Genomic DNA, 25,034 nt, shown 5'->3' with positions numbered 1-25,034 from the left:
TATATATGTATGCTTTTAATTTTAAAAACACCATTTGTTTCACATTTTGAAATTTAATAAAGAAACTGGATATAATACTGATGGTGAGTAAACAAGCTTTTAACAGAGACCAAGAAAGTAATACCATGCTATATATGGATACAGCTTACGTGAATTTAAAAATCTGTCATAAATTTTATAAGCTGTATCATATTCAGATTTGTAAATACCATGTTCTTTACTACAGGACTTGAACATTTTAGCAAAAGCCTTAGTTTTGGCTAATCATTAATTTAAAAAGGGTATCTGATAACCTAAAAGAGATACGTATCTGTACATGTATGGCAAAATGTGTGTTCACACATAATGAAATATTTGTTACTGCAAAACAATTACCTGCTGTGGTCCTCGGATAGCTTTTCCTGGGGAATCCAGTGAGGGAAAAAGTGCATCAGATGGGTCCTGAAGTGGGAATGTATTTACATATAACACATTATGGTCTCCAGGTGGCAAACACAAAGCTCTATCCAGAGTTGTCCTGATACAACTGTTTACAAGATTTGAGGGTTTTGATTTGTCAGTTGTTTTAAGATTTTGTATAGCTGAAGCTATGGGATCAAGTTCCTGAATTTCAAATAAAGTTTCTTCTGATTTGTTTCCTCGGTTGTCTCTGAGCTCCATATTGACTTTGTCCGGGCACACTGCCTCACAAGTGGCAGGGCCAAGGATGCTGGGTCTCTCTGAGGTGCTGTGTAGAAAAGTAGAGTCACTGTCCACAGGTGGAAACTTGACATTGAATTTAGAAAGTGATTCGAAAGAGGTGTTTTCCTCATCTCGACCCAGCCCTCTTGGTGTGACAGATGTAATGCATGGTGTGACTCTATTTATATCATCTTTAGCCTGAGGCTTAAACAGCGCTTCTTGTTTATCTGTTTTATCTGTACACTGTACAGGCACGGAGCACTGTGTTTCTGCAGGAAAAAGAACACAAAAGGGAAATAGTCACAGTTCAAATCATTCTTTAAAATCTGGTCAGTCAGCTTTGGGCAGATGAGTATCCTTTTTCCTATTGAAGACAACTGGGATTTTCACATTTGCTACCATCTTACACAGGAATATTAGCAGTCTCCAGCAGGTGAAGTGGAATACAGCTTATTAGTCAAAATTTAACTACTCTGTCTTTTCTTAGGTCTTTTGCTTTAAGCTCTGTATCTTGTTCAATTACACTGCTCTACACTTAAAAAAAAATTTTTTTTTTGGTACCAGGGATTGAACTCCAGTCCTTGTGCTTGCGCAGCAGGCGGCGAAACCACTGAGCTAAATCCCTGGCTGACATTTGCTTTTAATGTATACATTTAAACATTTTGTCAGTAACGGAAGCTGCAACTGTGAGCTTGCTTAAAGTCAGTTGTTAAAAGGGAAAATCCTTACTAGATATATATTAGGTCATTTATTATTTACTACATGGATTAATATCAATGTGTAACTAAGTGTACCACTAATCAATTTAGCCACTGTTTACTCTCAATAATCCATGTGAGAGAGTGGTAAAGCAGGTTGGGAAGAAGGGAAATAATGGAGGCAAAAGAAGAATAATGACAAGAATGATTTTCTTGTATTTTTTAAAAAAGGCCTCTCGGGTTGGGGATGTAGCTCAGTGGTAGTGCACTTACTTGCCTAGCAGGCACAAGGCCCTGGGTTCAATCCCTAAGATGTGAAAATAAAACAAACAAAAAACAAACCTCCATACACAAAAGGTATTTATCAAGCAAGTACCAGGACCTCTGTAGCTCATTTATCCAGAAGGCACTTATCCAAGAATTCAGCTCTCTAGGACACAGTCAAAAGCTAGGAAGGAAGCATAACTTCTGTGGAGTCAGAATTAGATCTAAAAGGTCCACAGATATAGGAATTTTGCTCCTATTCTCATTTTATATTTATTCTAACAAGCTTGATAGGTCCTTAGCTTATAGCTTCTTTGAAACAGCAAATTAAAAGAAGATATGAGTTGTTAAAAGCAAATAAAAAAATCAAGAGCTGAAAGCATGGGGGGAGGCAATAAAAACAAATATGCAGATATAAGAACTCAGAAAATACTGCAGTCTAATATGGGGCCAATAGAAGTGACATTTTGCCATAAACAAACAAACAAAAAATAATCTCCATGTTGACAATCCTGAGAAACTAGAAAAAGCTAAATTATGCTCCACAGTGTCAATTGAAGAAGGCAATGAAGTTGGTAACATATTTTTGTTCAGTAGTAGGTGGAAAAAAATTAAAATTAGCATTTTAAATAGATTGTCATTATTGAAGTGATATATTCACAAATGGAGACTTTGCCAAGGATGCAGGTTGAAGTAGACAGGGTATACAGAGCACCTTGCAGTGCCTGTCCATGTTAGCAGGCACCTAGCACACATCAGTTGCTTTGATCTTTGATGTCTCATGACACCCTTCTCTTTTTCACCATCACACATTTCCAACATAAAATATATGCTGTACAATGTGTAGTACAATGAGACTAACTTCTTTAGTTAATCCTATTATATATCCACTGCCTCTCTTTAGTTCACACAATTCCCTCTTACAGGATTATTACAACAGCCTTTGAACTGCTTCCATGCCTTTAAAGTTGTCTCATATCCAATCTGTTCTCGACGTTGCAACTTTTCCTCCTACCCTTCCTTTTCAGAGTAGTTTTTCTAAAGTACAAATCTGGTCATGTTACTTTCTTAATAAAAGCTTTGCATGGCTCTCCAAAGCCTTTGGCTCTCATAAAAGTCACATAAAATTATTCATGATTGGTCGTTGGCCACCTTTCCACACACTTCTTTCAGCATACCGGTTTCATTCCATACTCCAGCTATAAAGAACTTTGTATAGTTTCCCAAATAATCACGTGCTTGTCTCTGGACCTTTGAATATGTACTGCCTAACATATCCCCTTCCAGTTCTCTTTGCCCAACTGTCATTTGTCCTTCATATCTTTTTTTTTTTTTTTTTTGGTACTGGAGATCGAACTCAGGACTTTGCGCTTGTGAGGCAGGCAGCGGAACCACTGAGCTAAATCCCTAGCCCCCTTCATATCTTGATTTAGACATTAGTTTCTCTGGATGGCTCTCCTAGGACTGTTAGGTAATCTGAAGACTGAACAATCTGTGTTATACTTTCAAGTATACCTCTCTCTTTTTTTTTTTTTGGTACCAGGGATCGAACTCCGGACCTTGCACTTGGCACTTGCAAGGCAGGCGCTAGAACCACTGAGCTAAATCCCCGGCCCAAGTATACGTCTCTTAAAGTAGACTTTTTGATGTCCTAAACTATGTTCTGTTCACCACTTACTCCAGTATCCTGCCCAGTGCCTGGCACATAGTATGTCTTCAATGAATGAATTCTGAATGAATCTGCATTCTTTTCTTCAGAGCCTAGGATAATAACCTACATTTATTAGATACCCTGTCTGTGACTAGGAGAGATACAGTAACTGAGATTGAGCTCAACTGCTTAGTTAGATTTCTTTGACCTCTGAGTTCTTAAAGTCCATTAGCTTTCAAGTAGTCATTTTTCCTGGCAGTAGACTTGAAGATGGCAAGACATTGTAGGAAACAGTAATCAAAATCTGTGACATGTGAGAAAGAGGAAAGCTTATCAAATGATCTTCACAAGAACAGGGTGAATGCTTTAGAATCTGGTGCTGCTGCTAATGGCAACGACTATTAACATTAATAGCACTCCCAAGCACTGTTATAATTGTTATAGAGCATGAATTTATTTAATATTCAGAATAACCCCAAGGTAGGCACTATCATCCCAAGTTAGACACGATTACCCTCAATTTATGTGTGAAGAAACTGGGACATGGAGAGGTTAATTCCAAGCTACACAGCTAGTGAGTGGTAGATCTGGCACTGGAACCCAGGAAGTCTAGCTCTAGAGTCTGTGCTCAGAACCATTATGCTAAATTGAACATGTTGGTTTCTATATATAGAGAGGAGTCCTCAAATTGACAGAAATGTGCTTGGAATTACTTTCCTAGCAGTTGACCTATCCCCCTTGCAAAGAAAACATGGAAAAATCAAACAGCTGCAATAAAGCAGTTATTTTCTTTCAGTATAGCTAGCTGGCATACAACCTCAGCCACATAAAAATAATTTCAGTTAATCTGCTCATACAGTGATAGTAAATATCTATTAAAAGAAGATTTAAACCTAAGATTCCTAAGATTACTAGAAATTCAAGAGAAAATGTAAAACTCAAACAAGGTGCATGAAAATACTTGTCATCCTGACACCATACTGAGACAAAAGATTAGGTGAGCAAATAGCTTTATTATTTGTCTGTTTCAAGAATACTTACTTTTGCAAGGAAAACAAGGAAGATGAGAAACAATTTTAGATTTCCAAATCTTAAGTACAAGCTATCCAATTAGATATTTCTCAGTCTTGTTATCATGAATATTGACGAAAGAAAAGGACTTGATGGTGGTTTGTAACCCCTAATCCTACATTCTCTCTTAATTGTCAATGGAACGAGACCTTCCTTTTGGATCAAATACTGCTTTTCTCCTGAAGACATATTTGCTTAAACATACATTTCTATCTTTATCCCTTCTCAAGGCTACTGCCATATGTGGATTAGTAGAAAAAACTAAAGTAATAAAAAGGAAATGTATAATTCTACTAACTCAGCATTTTAAAATGAATTATATTTGGGGTTCTTTAAACGTAAAAATCAAATTTTAATTACAAAATAGGAACAATATTATTATACTTTTTCTATATACATTATGCATATAATATGTGAAATAGTTTATATTTTTATTCAATGTAGCATACATACTTGGGAACCCTGAATAGGCATATTTTTCCAAAATATTTTTTTCTTTCTTTTCCCTTTTGATCTGCTACTGTCAAGGCATAATATTTGGTATTTTGGTTTTGTCTGGACATAGCAAAACTTCACTGAACTCTGTAGTACAGCAGATCTACAATATTTCAAAGATAATGTTCTATTTATTATTTGTGACACAGTTCATATAAAGCATAAGAATAATGTTAAGAAGTGGTTTTAGTGTGGAAGAAACTGAAGTTAAACACTCAATGTTCTAGTTGACAGATAAATACTCAGGTTCAGACCTGTGCAATTTAAAAATGGTCAAAGTATTAAGCCATTGATAATGGGGTATTTCTCTGTGTAACAAAGGATGTATCACCATTACAATGTTTTGATAAGATGTTGATGTTCAAAAAGCATGCTTATGAATTCTAGGCTATAGCTAGCAAATTTTAAATAAAAATAATGTTTATTTCAGACACAGCTAGTATCTTCACTCTGTAAAAATGATCAACTTTTCATGACAATGACACGAATTTAGATGGAGAAATTAAGTCTTTTGGGAGAAGGTAGAGGAATGCAAGGGGAAGAAACAAATTATGCCTATCTACAAAGATTGTTTTGTTTCTTCCTTACCTCACTGTATAACTACCAAAAACAAGGTGGTAGTTACAAGAAGTGAATTTACACTATAATGATTTTTAAACAGCTCAGATGTAAGAGCTATAAGAAATGGAAAATGATCTTTAAATAAAGGGGTGCTAGCCATCACTGCTGCAGTCTCTCTCAAGAGTGAAAGCTGTAAATCACATCGCTTGGGAATTATTTGCATATTACCTCAAATCACAAGGGTAAAGGAGAATTTAACAATAGAAATGATCAATTCACTTGTCTTTTGATGTGCCTGGCTGCCAGACTTAATCTCTGGTATTTTGCTATTAATATCTAGCAACTGAAGCAAACACCAGGAAGCCTGTCTGAGATTTTAGGGAAGGGTTGAGCTTTTAAAAAACATATTGCAACACGTGTGAAATAGATGTTCCTTCTAAGTTGTATTTTAAGCTAAATTTGTATTTTGTGTCTCCAACAGAATGGTACTCAGGAAATGTGCATGCTACATTTTTGTTTGTTTGTTTGTTTGTTTTTGGTACCAGGGATCGAACTCAGGACCTTGGACTTGCGAGGCAGGCGGTGGAACCACTGAGCTAAATCCCCGGCCCCTGCATGCTACATTTTTATTTTTGAACAAAATTATCAGAAATGAACTATCATGTTCAGTGACATTTCAGGCAGAAGGTAAAAGCAAACCTGATGTTATAATTTCAGTTAACTCACATGATAGTGTTGCTTCAAGGATACTTACTAATATATAATTTAATATTTAATATGATCCCCCAAAAGCAACTGAAAAGTCTGGGAGTTATATCCTATACTTATTTTGTAGTTTTTCAAGATGGGACTTCTCATTAAGTTGAATGGTAATTAAGTCATTCAGTTCAACTGATATGCCTACTACCACATAAATGAAAACAGAGAAAAAGCCATTAATTACATAATATAATACCTTACAGAACTTAAAATAGCACATACTATTCAAATATGAGCGGGTGAGGGGCATGATGCAGATATTTAACACTGTAAGCATTTAGAAATATTTTTATGCTCAAACAAATCAATTTCAACAAAGAAAATAACTAAGTTAAATAAAATCTTACCAGTTGCAGTGTCTGGTATATTAAGTTTGCTTAAGTGGTCTTTTTGTGCTTTTGCTAGCATACATACTCTATGAAATTCTTCTTTCAGATCCCAGAAAGTCTTCTCTAAATTATCCCTAAAAAAAAAAAAATCAATATTTTAAAATATAAGGCTATAACCAATCATTTTAAATTAGTAGGAAATGTCTCTTAAATGTTTGGACAGCCAGGGATGGGGTAAGTGATAAATTAAAAGTTCTAATATATAAATGTAGTACAGACTTATATATCGACTTATTCACATATCACAGTGATGCTGTCTTATTCTCATATTAAAAACTAATGCGTTGTTTGTTCTCTGAAAACATAAATAGAATATTAACTACTGACTATGGTAAGGTTCACATTATGATTCACCAATAAAAATAATATGGCCCATCATATGTGGTCTATTCAAATAACTAAGCTTTACAGAATTCAGCTTTCAGATCCAGCTCTGCTATATTGTAACTGCATAACTTATTTAGGTCATTTTAATATGTAGGAGCTTTGGTTTGGTCTCTTTTAGTTCTAAAAGGGGCAGCTCTTTTCTTATAATTACTAAAATTGAAAAATATATAAATATAAAATACTGTATATTTTAATATTTGTAATCTAAGAGTCAGCAAAAAAAAAAAAAGGATGTAAAACTACCTTTCATGGATTAAAGGAATGCCAGGACTCCTTGATGAAGTTTCTTTACTAGGGGAAGAAACATCTTGTCTTCTGACCTTAAAGACACAAAAGTGACTACACTTTAAGTTGCTTCCAAACTCAAATAAGATTGAGTTAACAGAAAATGCAATGGAAAATTTGTCTTCTTTATTGAAAAACAAACTGAGTCAGTACAATAGATTATAAAATGTAAAATATTTTTTAAGAAATGAGATCAAGGTAAAAGCAAAATGAAAATAGGAAGTATGAAAGCATGAAGTATTTTTGCTAAATTCTGTGATTACTATCTCCAGTCTTGATATCAAGGAATTTCTCAAATTCAATTACTGGCCAAAATTGCTACTCTGATCACCATATGATCAGAAACTCAGGCAAAAACTGTGCTAGATCTTTTAATATTCACTAATAATGGTCTTTATATTTAAACCGACTATCATCATCTTTTGTTATAGATTCTTTTTTACAGAATGCGGCTGCAGTAAAGGAAAGAAAACCAAGCTACAGCTTTTTATTATTTAACAAGTATTTAAATGTTTATCAAGATAATGCAATTCTGTATTTATTTCAACACAAGTTCTTGCCTTTCACTCCCACCCTGTGGCCTACACTGGTATTACATGTATTCTGACATTAAAAATTAACATTAAAGAACATGCTGCAATAATCTATTCTAAGGGTCAGATTAAAAAAAATCTTTACTTATATCTAGAAAGCTTTATGTATTTTCTGAAGCGATACACTGGCAAGTTCTGAGATCTGAAATCCTAATATTATATATAAATTAGGAGTACATCTCTTTAATTTTGCTTTTCAAATTTCTTTTAATTTCTTAGGAGTCTTATTTGTTCTTTAAAACAAAGACAATTTTAGTTTGTTTTTCTTAAAATTAATATATTCTTCAATTTATTTAATTTACAGCTCTAATTTCCATCTTTTCTACATAAATACTCTAAATATTCAGGTTATTCTTTTGTGGTGGCTCAGAATTAGAAAAATAAAATTTTGGCAATTCAAATAATTTGTGATTTTATGTACCATGAGATTAATGTAAATCCGATCATTTTGCTGCTGCATACTGTTTGTCTGACAGACATTTAGGCCTTGTCTTCTGGATTAAAAGTGCCTTACTAAACTTTGTAAGGTAGTCACAGCAGAAGACTTTTTCACTTTTACAGTTTGTTTTTAAAAGTCATAGATGAAGCTCTTTTTTGGTATTCTGGGCAATCAATAGTCTCAATGTATTTTAGTGTGGACAAGGAAAAAAGGTAACATTTTAAAGCTAGCCAGCCATTTAGGACACTACAACAGAACAAACTTTTTTTTTTTTTTTTTGGTACCGGGGATCGAACTCGGGTCCTTGTGTCTGTGCAGCAGGCGGCAAAACCACTGAGCTAAATCCCCGGTCCCAAGAACAAACTTTTAGAAAGATTATATTATTAAATCTATATCAACAAAATCAGAGAAAAGGTACATTAAGAGAAAAAAATCTGATAATTTAATGATAAATTATAAAACACATGATTATGTCATTTAAATGGAATGACTTTCTTTTAAAAACTGTTACTAAAAATTCTCAATATATTTTTTAGGGGATTGAAAGAACCAAAAAGTACCCTGTAATTCTAGTCTAAAACAAAATAGATTACAGAAAGCGGTAAAGACAGTATCGTAGTTTCTGGTGTTCTGAGTTTGACATAAACTAGGAATAACTGCTTTTGAGTTACAGAAGCATTTAAAACTAATAGGAATGTAAAGAGGTGAAGGAAAAGATAGGGGAAAAATGATAAGCCTTTGTTTATCTTAGTAAATAAGTGGTGACAATTTCTGTGATATTTAGATTTGATAACTAGTGTGGGTGGATGTGTTTCGAAAAGATTCTTTGGGTGGACTAGCAGGGGGCAAAGGGAAGACTCATTAAGGAATTTCTATGAAGTATCTAAACTAAGGTCTTCAACGCTGCAGTAAGGAATACAGCTCTGGTTACTCTAATTTTTGTTCTTAATTGTTTAAGAAAAGTATTATTGGATATATTAAACAATATATTATACCTTCTATCATTTATGCCAAATAAATATGTTAACATATTTGAAATAAAAATTCTGAGCCTCAGTGTCCAAGTAAAATTTTCTAAAAGAAATCTCTTAACATGTTAGTTGGGGATGAAAAAAAAAGGTAAGCTTTCTGACAGATGTTCTGAAGTAGCGTTTAGTTAGTACGAGTACTGCATGTTAATTAGGATTTTTGATTGGCACAATTTACTAAAGACAATCATTTATTTTTCAAGGGATTTAGGATTAATATAGTCAATAGCAACTTCAACACTTTTCCCAGAAATTCAGACTTTCTTTTCAATGCCAAATTATCTCACTTAAGATTACAGTTTGTTGAGCATCCTACAGAATTAATAAAATTAGAGATCACTTGTATTATTTTTCTTTTGATTCTCAAATATCATCCAAGGGGGTCTTGTACTTCAGGAAGATGAAGTTATTGTAATTTGAAATAAAAAGCAAAGGAATTCTGAACATTTTAGATTTTAAACACACAACAAATGAATTTATTTTGAGGTACTAAGACAAAATACTTAACATCAAAAACTGTTCCAAGTACTAGTTTGGAAGTGTGGAACTTGTGGACTAAATGCTGAAATAAGTTTTATATCTCATATACTCTTCCAATATAGCTCTGGGTAAGTCATTCAACCAAATCCATTAAGATAAGCCCATCTGAAACAGCTGGAAGATACTGTAAAATGTTTCCTTAAATTTCCTCTTATAAGAATTGGCAGAATTTTAATTTAGTGTAGATTAAGCTTCTCATAAATGGGTATTTAATATAAATATGAACGTTCAGTGACAGTTGAATATGCAATGATATTTAAGGGCAAAAAAAGAAGCTAATATCTCATTAGTTCAAAACCAGGTTTATCCGTAATGCAGACATATTAGAAATTGGGCTGGGGATGCAGTTTAGTGATAGGGTTCATACCTAGCATGCATGAAGCCTTGAGTTTGATCCCTAGCAACATACACACACAAAATAAAAAAGTTTTTGTGTTGCTTTCCAGGATGTGTTAGTAATCAGTCTTTCAAAGAAAGAAATGTATATTTTTCTTAACATTTGTCTTTGTTGTAGTTGGTACTAAAAGTAGAAATATTTTATTCCTTTTATAAAATAATTTGAAAAATACAGAAAGGCAACGAAAAGTTTTCATTTGAAATATTTTTCTTACACATTTTAACAATATCAATAAAATTAGACTGATTTATGGAACTTTAAAGATGATAGTGACTTAACTCATTAATATAATGTAGATTCTCTCATATACACAAAAATGAAACTTCAAAAAGCTAATTTTATTTTAATTATTTTTGCATTGCTGGGGATGGAACTCAGGGCCTAGGCAAGTGCTCTACCACTGAACTATATCCCAGCCCCAAAAGGCCAATTTTAAGTAAAGGAGGTAAATTTTCAATGATACACATTTGAGCTGGAGCAGCAATATCTATCATATCAAAGACTCTCTCTAAAATTGGAGTTGAGATTCTTGAATGCAAAAGAAATTTAGGTGGTTTAGTCAACTATGTGTAGTCAATATTTTATTTAGTTTCTGGGTGAAGCTCAATAGAATTATACTTTCAAAACATGAAAGTATGCTCTTATTTTGAACAATGTAAACCAAGAAATAAGCCAAGGTAAAATGTGATGGACTTGTAAAGAGAATATAAATTGTGAACAGCTTTAATAAAAATTTGATAAAATTCATTACAGAAAAAGTAGAAAAAGATACAGAAAGTAAGGATTCACTTATCATCTAGATTTTTTGAAACTTAAGAACAAAATGGCAAAGGACAAACTAAGGTTGAATGTTTCCTTGCCAGTTTTAGATATATGGAAAAAAAGATGTTATGGTGAAGTCAAGCACTGTATTTGGCTGAATTAAGGTAGAAATTGGGACCAGAAAAAAATTTAAAAAACAGATCTGATGAGAATAAATATAAAAGTACAGTAAAATAAGTCTGAAGGCAAAAAGAAAAAAAAACTGTATTTAATCTATAAGAATTTATGGACATGTGAAATCTGTTTCTTTCGCCCTCATTAACATCCCTGAAAATCTAGCAAAGCAATGGGAACAAAATCCTAGGAGACTTGTCTGTTCTACATGACGTGTGTGAGGCAAACCCACTGCCAGCATGGGAACAACTCCAGGGCAAAATGGGAACCATCCCAGAGTTCTGAAGGAAGTGGCAAGAAAATAAACAATATAAAAATAAAATTAAACACCCCAATTACTTCCAAGTTCTTTACAGGGTTCTGGTTTAATGTAAAGCCCCCCAAATCTATCAATTCAATGCTACCATAAGGCATATATATTCTTTAACATTAATACTTTTCTATTATTAGTCTTTTAAGTTTTTCACTTTGTGTTATGTACCTTCTGCATATATCTTTCTGATTTTATTTCTTTTCTTTTTTGAGACAAAATCTTGATATGTAGTTCAGGCTGGGCTTGAAGTCACTATGTAACCCAGACTGGCCTCAAACTCACAGCAATCCTTTTGCTTCAGCCTTGTAAGTGCTGGGATTACAGGTTTGAGCCACCACATTTGGGCTGAATTTATTTCCTTAAAGGGTAGAAGTACTTAATTGTGAGAATACCTTCTCATGGAAAACAGAAACTACATAACTTAAATGACCAATTTAAATAAGCAAGTTTTCTCATACTCCATTTACTCCATCCCCAAACACCACATTTTAAATAAATGGATCTGGGGAAACTCCTTTTCTTTAATCATAAATGTACTGTTAAGCCATCACATTGTTGAACAGATGATGTCTTCTTAAAAATAGCTATTATTTAAGCAATTTGCATGTATTAATTATCTTGATCCACATAATCTCATGTATTAAGTACTTAAGATTACAAATTTTTGTGAAAACTCCAGCTTGCTTTAGAGAAATCAAGTAATTTGCCTAAAGTGCAGGAGATGGAGTGGCTGTGAATGGAATACAAATCTTTCTACTCCATCCTCTAACTACTCAGTCACAGTGCTTGGCTGCTAAGAGAAGCTAAGTAAGTGGTAGTTATCTAGCATGGTGAGAGAAATACTGAGTGGTAACACTTACATATTGTACCAAGGCAAAATAATTCTAAGGCCTGCCTGTCACACAATGAAACATACACAGAATTTTTCACTGAGAAGTAGTTATATGGTTAAGTTTTGATGTTTAAATATTGCCTGGGGCAGGTGAGAGTGTGGGGCTTTATGACCTTTTTTTTTTTCGGTACTCAAGGATGTATAAATATAAATTTACACCCCAAAATAACTTAGACTTACTCAAGTTCTACCAGACCTGTCATCTGTCGATATAGGCAAGTTGGTATTAGTTTCTTGATCAAAATTTCATAGTGTAAGTATTTCTCAAACTTGGTATAAAAGTTAAACATTTGATGAAGTATGACAATGGAACACCTTATTGTTAATTCTGTCCTCATTCAAAATCCCATCTCCTTTCCTGCTTCCCCAACTGTTAGCAAACAACTGGACATAGTTATAGTAGCTGATAAAGTTTTTGATAATTTTAGTATCTGGATCATTTCAGGATTGGTATCTTTATCACATTTTCTGGGTTCTTCATATATTTAGTACAATATCCCAAACATTGTGAATATCATGTTGCGGAGACATTATGTTACATGGTGCCAAAGAATGTTGGTATTTTTGTTTTTACAGCTAATTAACTTAGCTGACTCCAAACTGTCACTTCTATGGAGAGAATCTCAAATCTCAGTTCAGTCCTTTAAGCCTTAGTTATGAAGTATTTCAGTTAGTCAAGCTACCTTGGGGATAGCCAGAGATTAGGGGTGAGTTTAAATGCAGAATTTAGTTTTTCCTCTCTGGTTCTTCCTTCATGCTATAGTGACCATAGTTACTCTGCTCTCATTCTCCTTCCTGGTTCTATTAACCAGAATCAAAGAGGCTTTCTGCTGGAATTTCAGCCACTACTGGGCCTCTACTATAACTATGGCCATCATAAGAACAAAACCACAGAAAATTGCAAAGTCATTCCTTAGCCAATGACTTGATCCATACTTTTGACTAACCTTTAAAATACAAAGTTTGGTCTTCAAGGTCTTCAGGTGGTTTTTACAAACTTACAAATTTCAGGTAAAATTTGTATCTGTAGAGGATTGATTTGTTAGGTGCTCCCTTCTCCATAATGGGAGCTGAACTCCTAAAGTATGGTTTTTATTATTATTTTTTAATCCTTCCATTCTTTGAGATTTCAGAAGATTTTCCAAAGATGTCTTATGCGTTAATATAATGGCTTTTCTAAAGCTGTCATTCCACTTAATTTGGCACCTTAGTTTGTAGCATTCAATACAACTGACCAGCTCTTCCTTGAAACTTTTTTTGGTTACTGGAATAATATACAGTGGACCCTTGGATTATGATTGGCCTGGCATACGAACAACTTGGGTTATGACCGGAAATTTGTTTTAACTTACAAACAAAGTCTTGAGTTAAGACCCAAATGCTGGTTGACTGTGCTTCCAGATGGTTTCAGACTCAGATTTAATCCTTAAAGAGTTCTGGAAGGAACATTACAACATCCTTCCCCATGTGGGGCTACTTGAGAAATCCTGGGCCAATGTCTCTCTAAGGACACTGAGATCTGCCTGTATACAGAAGAGAGACTTTGAAGGCTGTGTAGAGGAGCCTGAGCCTTCAACTGACCAACCTGAGTTAAAACCAGCCCTCGGGAATGAACTGAGTTCATAAGTCAAGGGTCCACTATAACAGTTCTCAAGTTTCTTTGATCTCTCTTCTTCCTAGTTTATAAATGTAAGCATTCTCTAACATTCAGACCCAGGTATGTTGCTCTTTCCTCATTACAGACTTTTCTTCAGTTATGCCATTCATTTTTACCTCAGCTCTACTGAAAGTCACCTCCTAATGTCTATTACTTTCAGGCCTAGTTTCTGTCTTAATAGTCATTCTTAAATTTCAATCTGTCCAATTCATGCTTATTTGTTCTGGTGTCTTTTCTAGACCACTAAATTTTATTTTATTTTTGCATAGGGTCAAATAAGACTTTTTTCAGTTTTTATTTTTATTAGTACATTTGTAGTACATAATGATTACAGTCCTTGTGTGGAGTTGGTACATGTCCATAACACATCTTAACTCTTTTTCATCCCCTTTCCCTTCCTTCCTTCCTCTATCTCTTGATCCTTTTCCCATTTGAGAAAGATCTATCTCTCCACTTTCCATTATCTATCTTTTATTTTACTCTTTATATTTTGAGTTTCTCATTTAAGAGGAACCATGTGATATTTAAGCTTGTATGTCTGATTTGTTTCACTTAACAATATGATCTCAAGGTGCATATACTTTCCTACAAATGACTCAAGTTGATCCTTCTTTATAGCAAAGTAGTGCTCCATTGGGTGTAAATACCACTTTTTTGTTTGTTTGTTTTTGGTACCAGGGATCAAACTCAAGTCCTTGCGCTTTCAAGGCAGGCGGTGGAACCACTGAGCTAAATCCCCAGCCTGAAAATAAATACATTTTAAAAAAATTAAAAATTTTTATTCCGTTACCAGAGATTGAACTCAGACCCTTGCACTTGCCAGTCAGGCATGGTGCCACTGAGCTACATCCCTGGGCCCCACATTTTTTTTTTAGATGCACAGACCAACAAGTTTCAAAACATACATATCCACATAGCCAATTATCCCTCAAATCTCGTTCACACTTTATATTTTCTTTTTCTTTTTGAGACAGGGTCTTGCTTTGTAGTTCAGGCTAGCCCTGAACTCACTATGTAGCTCAGGCTGGCCTTGAACTCGTGGTGATCCTCCTGCCTCAGCCTTCTGAGTGCTGGGATTACAGGCATGCACCACCACTCCTGGCTCTATTTTAATTTTTAATATAAGGCTATTTTCCTTAGCATAAAACAAAATTTAGGGTAGGAGAAATCCTAAAGAAACTAAGATTAGGCTTTTCTTAAATAGGAAAGTACAGAATAAAATTGTACTTTAATAAAATAAACCAACTTTATTTTCTTCATGCCAAAAGGACATTCATCAAAAAAGTAGGAAGGGGAGTTTTAGATTCAGCTTTATATAAAAGTTATCACTTTGTGCTAAGGCAAGACAAGAAGCAAGAGCTGGGGATGGAAATGAGGATTCTCAGGCTGGAGCACAAAGAGGTGAGAAGAGAGAATACTGAATTAGCAGCAGCATGTTGGAAAGGAGATCTACTGTGGCTGTTTGGCCACTCAGCAGGGAATACTGTCCAGATGATACAACTAAGGGATACAGACAAGTTGGTGGCCCCTTGAGGTACTATTAAGATGAAATATAGAAGGAAACATGCTATCCTTAATATTAAATAGTGAAAAGCAATTAAAGTTAGAAGTAACAGTCGCTAAACCCATCAGATATTGAATTGTTTAGGGATGACCCTGAGTTGGAAGACAAAAATCACACTACAACTGATAAACACCATGGGAAAGAGAAAACAAAAGATATCCATCTCAGAATTATTTTGTTTACTAAAGAGACTCATCAGGGAAGAAAAAATATCTTAGGTCAATGATGTGGATTGTGTAAGAACTACTCTATACTTGTTCTACTGGATTTTTGGATGGAGATATACGTGTGTGTATATACATATGTGAACAAAACTATATGGAAAGATGACTGGCAAAGAAAAAAATCTTTCAGGGTAAAAGCTTCTACAACATAGAAAGTCTTGTTAAACACAGAATTCAGAAACTGTAAGCTAGGAGCAAATAAAAAAATTAGGTGAGCCTTCCTTTCTTCCACCAAATTCTAGCAATATCTTTGAGGGGATTAGAAATTAATAAGAGGATATTAAAATACAATGTTGGTTAAAGGGTTAGGTAGAGATCCTTTGGCTTAACAAAGCTATGTGGCTTTCTTACTCTGACTTCAGATTCTACATTCATTCTTGTGCTTTTAAAGCTTATCACACAGAGTACATAGTATACAGCATTTTACAGGTCTAGGGTTTTGTGGCACATACTAGGAAATGCATCAGGCAGATCCAAGTTACTTTCCTTTTTTCTCCCTCTGCACCTCTTTCTCTTTCTTCTTTTGTGATGCCGAGGATCAAATTTAGGGTCTTGTGCCTGCTAAGTAGGTGCTCTACCACGGAGCTACATCCCTAGCCCCACACTGCCAGTGGTTGCAAGATATGGTCCAGGACCACTGAGATCCCAAGATCCTTTCAAGGGATCCACAGCTGGGAGAGGGGATCTGCTATGGCCCCTGAGTATCCCTGTACATTTCTGCTGCACATGCCAAGAATTCAAGGCTCTGACTATTCTTTACTTGGACACTGCTCAGGGTTGTGCTTGTAGAGAGAAAACGTGAAATATCTTTTAAGTAATGTCTCCTTGGGACAAAGAACAAGTTTGCTTGCTTCTTGCTATAAGATGAAGGGCTTCTCCACCTCCTTATTCCTCTCCTTTAATGTAACCCATTGTATGTGCAGACATTCATCCAGGTCTACTTGTGTCATGCTCCAGGTGGGAACAAGCCAAATATGATGTTCTCGCTGCTTGCTGTACTGTGACTAATACAAAGGTTCTTTTTTCTCTAATTCAATCTGTTTTCTTCCAGCATCTATGAAAGAATAACTGATAACGTACTCATTTGTAAGTAGGGTAAAATAAAGTCCCTGACTTTGACATTCATGAAGGAAAGTACGTTTGAAATAATATTAAGATATTATTTGCATTTTTTAGCATATTTGCATTTACATTGCTGATGCAAAAGCAAAAGTGAGGAAAACTGTTGGTGCCAGAACATTACTAAGGCCATCCATGGTATCCAATTGTAGTTACTGGATATATATATATATTTTTTTGGTACCAGAGGTCAAACTCAGGACCTTGTGCCTGCAAGGCAGGTGGCAGAACCACTGGGCTAAATCCCTGGCCCAGTTACTGTATTTTTTTAATGCCACACACTTAGTAGAAAGAAAAGCAATCAGCCCAGTTTCATCTAAGAATGTCCTTAATAAAGTAGTAAAATTGTTTTTAGTGAATTTTTATTCCAAATAACATGTAAAAAATATTCCCTGTAACAAATAACTTAGAAGTATGCACAAAAAACTGGTGCCACATACTGAAGTTCTTAGAAAAAAGAACTTGATGCAACTGTTTGAGTTGCAAGCTGAACTAGTCACTTTTTAAATAGAATGCCATTGTCATTTGAAAGAATGACTGACATGCAGGCTACAGTTATTCAGACATTTTCTCAAAAGAAAATGAAGTTAGCCTGTCACTTTAGGGAAAATAAGTGGCAAGATTTGTTGCCAATGAGAAAATTTGAACTTTCAAGTGAAAATTAAAATTTTGGAAAACTTGTACTTATCACAGAAAGCTTGACAGCTGTCCAATACTTAAAGACTTTTCAGATGAGATCAGTGATGATGTCACATATAACTTTTAAATATTATATAATGAAGTGAGTCAACACTTGGAAGATCTGTAATCTGAATTAATCAGTGAACCAATATTTTCCAAATGACCAATTCATTATGCTTTAAAATTATACACTAGTAAAATGCATTCAAAGTACAAGACAGACTGATGGTTTTTACCACAGCAGAAATGTTCACTGATAGAATTTTAGACATCACACTATGGCTAACATTTAAAAAATAACCACTTACCAAGTTTTGGTGTAGTATCAAAGAAGAATATCCACAACTGCTAAAAAAGCTTCTCCCCAATTACACTATCTATAGCTGGATTTCTGTCATATAATTTAACCAGAAAAGGAAAAAACAAACAGATTGAATGCAGAAGTATTTTATAGCACTAAAAAAAAATCTTCCAAACATATTTTCAGATCCTGTAAGAATGACAGATTATAATATGACAATAAGAGAAACTAGACTGGTGGTGGTAGGGTATTCTTTCCCTGCTGAGGCTTAGTCAAGAGAAATCAGGGCTAGATAGAATATTAAAATCCTATTTTGTGAGCTATGAAGATTAAAAAAAAAGAGAAATGTGAAAAAGGGGACAGGAGGGGAACATAAGGGGAGAAAAGTCAGCCACACTAGTGATGCCTCAATTTGCTTAGAAGTTAGGGAAGATAATTTAAAAAGTGATAGGCTACTTCTCATTTTCTTCCCTTCCCAAAAGTTATTTGCAGTATTACAACAAAGTAAAAACCCCCAAATGATGCACTGAATTAAAAAAATACAGGCCTATAGCAAGAAAGGGTTAGGATAAACTAATTCCATTTTGGAAACAAAATTTCTGCAAGAGAAATTTCAATGTGAATACTAAAATGCTTTGGACATCAATATATTTTTTCTTAGAGTTTGTGATATCTTTATCGCATCATTTTGGCAAAAAACTGCGAACTTTAATGAATGAACTGGATGAAGACAATTTTTTCTTGTAATTATTACTTTTCCAGATAGTCTACAAACAAAAACTAGCCTCTAAAGAGGAGTAACAGAGAAGTGTCTATAGACTCTAAAACAAAAACAGAGGCAATGGACATTTGCGCTGACTGAGAAGGCAAGGATTCCCTGAAATGCTTCCCCAAAAATGTATTTCTTGCCAGTTCTCTAGAAGCTCCAGTTGGCTTGTGCTGTCGCACAGTGGGTACAATCACTACTTCTGCCTAATAAAAGTTGAAAAGAATGAAGGTTTAAAGTAGTATAGGGATTTTTTTAAAAAGTTGAGTAATGAGCCTAAGCAGTAAAATTTATTTCACGTTCCTCTTATTAGAAAAGGTACATACTATGTGTTTAGATGATATAAATAGGCTTAAACTTTCCTATGGAAATCACTTGGTAGTTAAATATCTTGATTAAAGGTCTAACTTTTAACTTTTGTTTAAATGATGAAAAACATTTATCATATACCTGTATTATGTTCTTTTTTAGAGCTTTTATAATGTGTATTAAAACCAGGTACTTGGACAATATCTAGTAATGTAAATAAATAAATACAGTTCAGAGATCTGCAACAGAAAAAAATGTTTAGAATGTTGAATGAAGTTATGAGGGCCCCATACTAAGATGGAGATCCCTAAGTGGGAGCTGTTCCAAAAATCCAGAGTATTGTATATGAAATATGAACAGTACAAGGATGAGGATACCATCCAAGACCCAGACCTGTGAGTGTAGGATTTTTTCTTTTTTGGTACCGGGGACTGAACTCGGGACCTTATGCTTGCGAGGCAGGTGACTGAACCACTGAGCTAAATCCCCGGCCAAGTGTAGGATTTTATAAGGCTACAGAAAGGCCAGAAAGCAGCACAGGGTTTAAGTTAACACTGCTGGCCAAACTGCCACATATAATAAAGTAACAGAAAGATAGGGAGCACTCTCTTCTATGAAGCCATGATCATGACATTTACAATTGGTTATAGTTAATGATACTTCTTATTCAGAACCTAAGTTTTAGATTTTGGTACATACAATGTTGTCCAAAGTTACCTGAGAAAATTTTGGTTCCTGTCTAGAAATGACCTTTTTTTTCATCAAAATCTTATAGAAAAATTTTAAGTTTATATCATGCTCGCATTCCCAAGATATAGTTAAATAAGAACTTGTCCCTTTTTCTTACTTAAGCTAACATTCAAGCCTCTGTTCAAGCCTACCATCAGCTCACTGGGATTTGAGTTTGTTTTACAATTTTTCCTACTTGGACTAAATTTTGAGTCCCTGCTCAAACCTAACCTTAACTTACCAAGAATTTTAATTTTTAAATTAAGGTTCTATATATTTTATCTGTGTCACATTGTTTTATAACGCTTTCTAATTGCTTTCAGTCTCCAATTTTTGTTTCCTCAACCAAACTATAGCTCCTTAAAGGCAACTGATGCTGACTTAGTTTCTTTGGTTGTGTTTAATGACTAGTGAGGGTGAGCGAATAAAAGTTTAATAAACACTTCTTGTCCAAGTGATTGAAAAGTGAATTTTTAGACATCAGCTTTTTTCGAACATGTCAGAATGTCTCTGTTTACTTGCAACTGCCAGGTACAGCATATCATAGTTCCTTAATGTTAGCATGAATGGCAGCCCCACAGGTACATCACTCTTTGCTATTCTAAACCTGCCAAATCTTTCCTGCTTTCTCAGAGCTGCCATATCTGCTGATCTAGCTGCAGTGTAGCTACCCCAGAAATTTGCAAACTGAGTAACAAGTACGTTTCAGTGACAACTATACCCAATGTATTTTTAAGCTTTTGATTAACTCAGATAAAATATTGAAGGCATGTATAAGAATAAATTACAAATTCATATACAAAATCAGAAATTAAGCATAAAACCTGCTAGTTGGACAAAAGTATGTACAATCCCTGTTTAGTTAGAAGTTCAAATAAATTCATTAATGTTTACTTCACATTTTGGATCCTAGAATCTGAAATAACTATAATACTTTCTAATGTCAAACTTTGATCATTAAAACAAGATTTTATGCAAGAAGACTGGGACAATATTTCTTTGTTCTCCAGTGGTTGGCAGCTTTAGGTATATAGCAAGAATTTAGAATTACTGAATGAATGAAGAAAAACAATTTCACAATACTATCAAATTCTTTTAAGTGTTATATACTGTTGTTCTATATATATATATATTTTTGCATTAACACACTCTACATTTTTGTATAAGTCCCTACAAAAACAGAGAGTGGGATAGGAAGATAAGGGCAAAGGATTTCTGTGAAGCCTTAGAAAGCTAATATAGAATTTAGTTTAGTAAGTGAATTATCTCCCAGAAACAAATATAAAAATCTCATTTCCAAAGACTGTAAAAATGATTCAGTATATTATTACAATTCTTGTTTTAAAAAATGAATTATAATTTAAAGCTATGTTAAAGTACAAAATTTATTAATAAAATAATTGCTATAATGGACTTATATTCTGACAATGGTGTCCTGCAAATAAAAGATGAATAGGGCTTGTCAAGATAAGTGTGTGAATTTTGTGTAATTTGATTTATCTATAAATATTTTCTATTTTTAAAATTGATTATAAAAAAAGAATCAATAATGCTGGGAATGGTGGCACACACCTGTAATCCTAGCTACTCAGGAGGCTGAAGCAGGTGACTGCAAGTTCAAGGCCAGTCTGGGCAACTTAGTGAGACCTTGACTCAAAATAATAAATTACAAATGATGGGGCATATAGAATGCTCCTGGGTTGGATCCTTGGTACCACAAAATCAAACCAAACCAAACCAAACCAAACCGAACTAAGCCAAGCCAAAACCAAATACAAACAAACAAACAAACAATACCCGCCCGCCCCAAAACCCCCCAGGCAGTAGTTCCTTGGTTCTCTAAGCACTGTTCATCTATTATTTCCCTCTGGAAAGTCTATATTCACATTAAGAATTTTTGAAAATTTTTTGATAAACTGTATTTCTTTCCTTTGACATTTAATGACAGGATTAAGAAGTTGAATTTACTTTCTTTTTTTTGGTGCTAAGGATTGAATACAGGATCCAACTGCAAATAGAGTACTATGGGTCATCTAATAGTTACATTGTCTTGTCCCCTTTAAGTTCCTTTAGAAGAAAAAAAAGAGTCTTGTATGCTTTTTGTGGAGAATAACACAAACAGAAGCTGAACTATAAATGTCATTCTTAGTAAAGTTTTTAAAAGGGCTTCATTTTCCTTTGATATATCCCTCTTCCTCACTCTGTATCTTTTTTCCCCAAGGCAGCCACAATTGCCATTTGCCAAAATGTCCACAAGTCTTTCCCCTCTCACATATCCCAGTGAAACAAAATCCTAAACAAAACAAATAGGCTAAAGAAAACAAACTCTCAAACCACCCACCAAACAGAAGGAAGAAAGGATTGTGGGTTGTTAGTAGTAGCTTCCTTCTGTTACTGGTACAAAGCATTTCTATTAACTTACTAATTCATGATAGAAGCGAGGCCAACTGATTGGAAATAAGTTTCTAGAAGTATTAGTTTTTCTAAAGACAAATAATATTAAGGTATACTGAAAATAGAAAAAGTTGTTGCATTACCTTTATCATTTCTCTATGTCTTCTAGTTCTCATCTATGTGGATATTTTTTACAAAATATTAACCACCCAATATGGATTTTTTTCATTTTAGAAAGCATCTAATATAATAAAATATTAAAGTTCTTTAGGAAAGGATTTCACCTGTATTATATAAAAGTGAATTAATTATAACCCATTAGATATAGATAAACATATATGCCAATGGAAACAATGCCAATTTTAATTGCTTGACTGGCCAATACTTTTTCTAAATTAGGCCTAATTTTTATATGAAATATACAGCCAGTTCTCAAGTATCCAGTACACTTAATTTATCTTTTCTTTTAGAACATATTTCTTCTACAATAAATTTTATTTATCCTTTCTTTGAGAATATATTTCTTAGCTGTGTGTGGTGGTATACACATGTAATCCCAGCACTCTGGTAGGCTGAGGCAAGAGGATCACAAATTTGAGTCCAACCTGGGCAACTCAGTGACTTAGTGAGATCCTGTTTCAAAATTTAAAAAAATAAAAAGGACTGGAGATGTAGCTCAGTGTGAAGGCGCTGGATTCCATTCCCAGTACTATAAAAAAAAATGTATGTGTATATATGTGTGTTTATATATACATATATTTCTTCTCTTTATATATTTAGTGTTCTTTAGCACTTTGGCTAGAGACACACAAAGGAAGAAGAAAAAGTGGAAATGTAAGACAGTATACTTTTTATCAAATAGTTACAGTATGAGAAGACTGAGTTGAGCCATTCAGATAATTAAAATGTGGCTCTCAGCCAAGCACGGTGGCACATACCTGTAACCTCAGCTCAGAGACACTGAGGCAGGAAGATCAAAAGTTCCAGGCCAGCCTGGGTTACAGAAAGTTCAATGCCAGGCTGTACTACACAGTGAGAGCTTCTCAAGAAAACAAAAACCAAAAAACAAACAAAAACCCCATCACCAACAAAAAAGGTGCTATTACATAAACTTTCCCTGTATTAATAAAGACAGTTAAGGTAACTCACTGAATTTAGGTCTATTCCTTACTTGGGGGTTTTTCTCTCTCTGTACGCAAATATAGTTGCAATTGATGCAACATTATTCATTTTTTTGGAAATAAGCTATATCTGACATGATTTGTACCACCTAAACTTAATTTTAGCCCAGGAATACAGCCATGTTTTATAGATAAAATATCTTAAAAATTAAAACAAATACATTTAAAAAAGGATTTTTATTAAACTACTCCATTGAATAGTGACTGAAAAATAAACTTTAAAACTTCCATAACCAAAACAAGGTACCTGAATTTAAAAGAAACATTATTAATATACCTTACATCTTTTCACAACACTCCTTTTGTTTTAAGGTTATTATTATTATTTTTTGGTACTGGGGATCGAACTCGGGTCTTTGCGCTTGTGAGGCAGGCGGTGGAACCACTGAGCTGAATCCCCGGTATTTTTAAAAATACTTTTTATAGGCCGGGGATTCAGCTCAGTGGCATGGTGCCTGCCTTGCAAGCACAAAGTTGTGAGTTTGATCCCCAGCACCAAAACAAAACAAAACAAAAAAAACCCTTTTATATATTTTGAACTGGAGATAGTTTATTATGCTTAAAGAAATGATATAAATGGAATAAATACAAGAATTTTGACTAAAAATTATTGATAACTAATGACATTTAGAAGTCTATGAAACAGGAAAATTGTAAATATTATTTACTTAAGCATCGAATTCATACATAAGTCAGTATTTATAGTAACTCAATAATTTCATAATGTACTATAATAGGCCTAACAACAAAACTGTATCCTAAAAGTCAGAATCATTGTTCCTGAATTTTCCTCTTATGTAAAATAAACTTAAATGTATTCTAATTCCATGGTTTCTTGTGATTGCTTACCAGCATTTTTTACATAAATGGAAACTGGAATGGGGTGAGTGAAGAAAATGGAATGATTCCAATAAATAATAGTTTAAATTTTTTTGTTTTGGTATTGGGGCTCAAACCCAGAATCGTATATGCTAGGCTAGTACTCTACCAATGAGCTACATTCCCAGCCTCTAAATAATAGTTGTGAACAAAAAAATATGATCTGAGAGATACTGTAGAAAGCTTTTCATTTTGAAATTTTATTTACTGAAAAAGGCTTCAAAATTGGATTTCTCATCTTTGATGTTAAATAATAAGGTAGTCTTAATTGTGGGATCTGTAACTGAGTGGCCCTTCCAAGTAAATCTAAAATCTTCTGCTTTATTTAGAATGAAAGCTATAAAAATAGCACTGTTGACCTAACTGGTCTTGTTGATATTGAGTTCTTATTTGTATACAACTCAACTCATTTCATTTAAAAATATCCTCTTCAAATGTATAAAATTTCAATGACTCAGGAAAACAAGAATAATATAATATAATATGCTGGGCATGGTGGCACATGCCTGAAATCCTAGAACTGCGGGAGGCCAAGAGGGGGATCACAAGTTTGTGCCCAGCCTGGGCAACCTAGTGAGACCTCGTCTCAAAGTAAAAAATAAAGGGTTGGGGATATAGCCTGGCTTCAATAACCAGTATCCCCTCAAAAAAAAATGTATACACTCACTTCCAAGATTTGATAAACATTAATTGTTTGTCATATTTACTTTCCTTTTTTATAAAAGGAAAAGTTGCAAGTCTATCTAAAGCTCCCTTTATTCCTTTCCTAGACACTATAAAATCTCCTTTCCCCAACTCTAGAAGTGATTATTTTTTTCTAAAGAAAATATGTACCCTTTCTGTCCATATTT

General features: G+C 34.1%; 1 protein-coding gene across 10 annotated transcripts in view; it reads right to left on the bottom strand.

Moving 5' to 3' along the window:
* Nucleotides 1-25,034, bottom strand: part of Tank (TRAF family member associated NFKB activator) — a 100,816-nt gene that overhangs the window by 3,839 nt on the left and 71,943 nt on the right. For all 10 annotated transcript variants that reach the window (XR_015446588.1, XM_087199381.1, XM_021265691.2 and 7 more), the window contains 3 exons: nucleotides 7,200-7,276; nucleotides 6,528-6,643; nucleotides 376-950 (listed from right to left, as the gene is read on the bottom strand). Coding sequence is in view for 9 of the 10 variants with exons in the window: in XM_087199381.1 (XP_087055507.1) it covers nucleotides 376-950; nucleotides 6,528-6,643; nucleotides 7,200-7,276 (768 nt within the window). In the remaining variant the exon portion in view is untranslated. The remainder of the gene's footprint in view (nucleotides 1-375; nucleotides 951-6,527; nucleotides 6,644-7,199; nucleotides 7,277-25,034) is intronic.

Source organism: Heterocephalus glaber, unplaced genomic scaffold (assembly GCF_053883595.1).
Source record: "Heterocephalus glaber isolate CG9 unplaced genomic scaffold, H.glaber_assembly_v1.0 deba00000347, whole genome shotgun sequence".
In the NCBI taxonomy this organism is placed as follows: domain Eukaryota; kingdom Metazoa; phylum Chordata; class Mammalia; order Rodentia; family Bathyergidae; genus Heterocephalus; species Heterocephalus glaber.
Note: the sequence above shows the minus strand (reverse complement) of the source record. Positions and strands in the feature narration are given on the sequence as shown.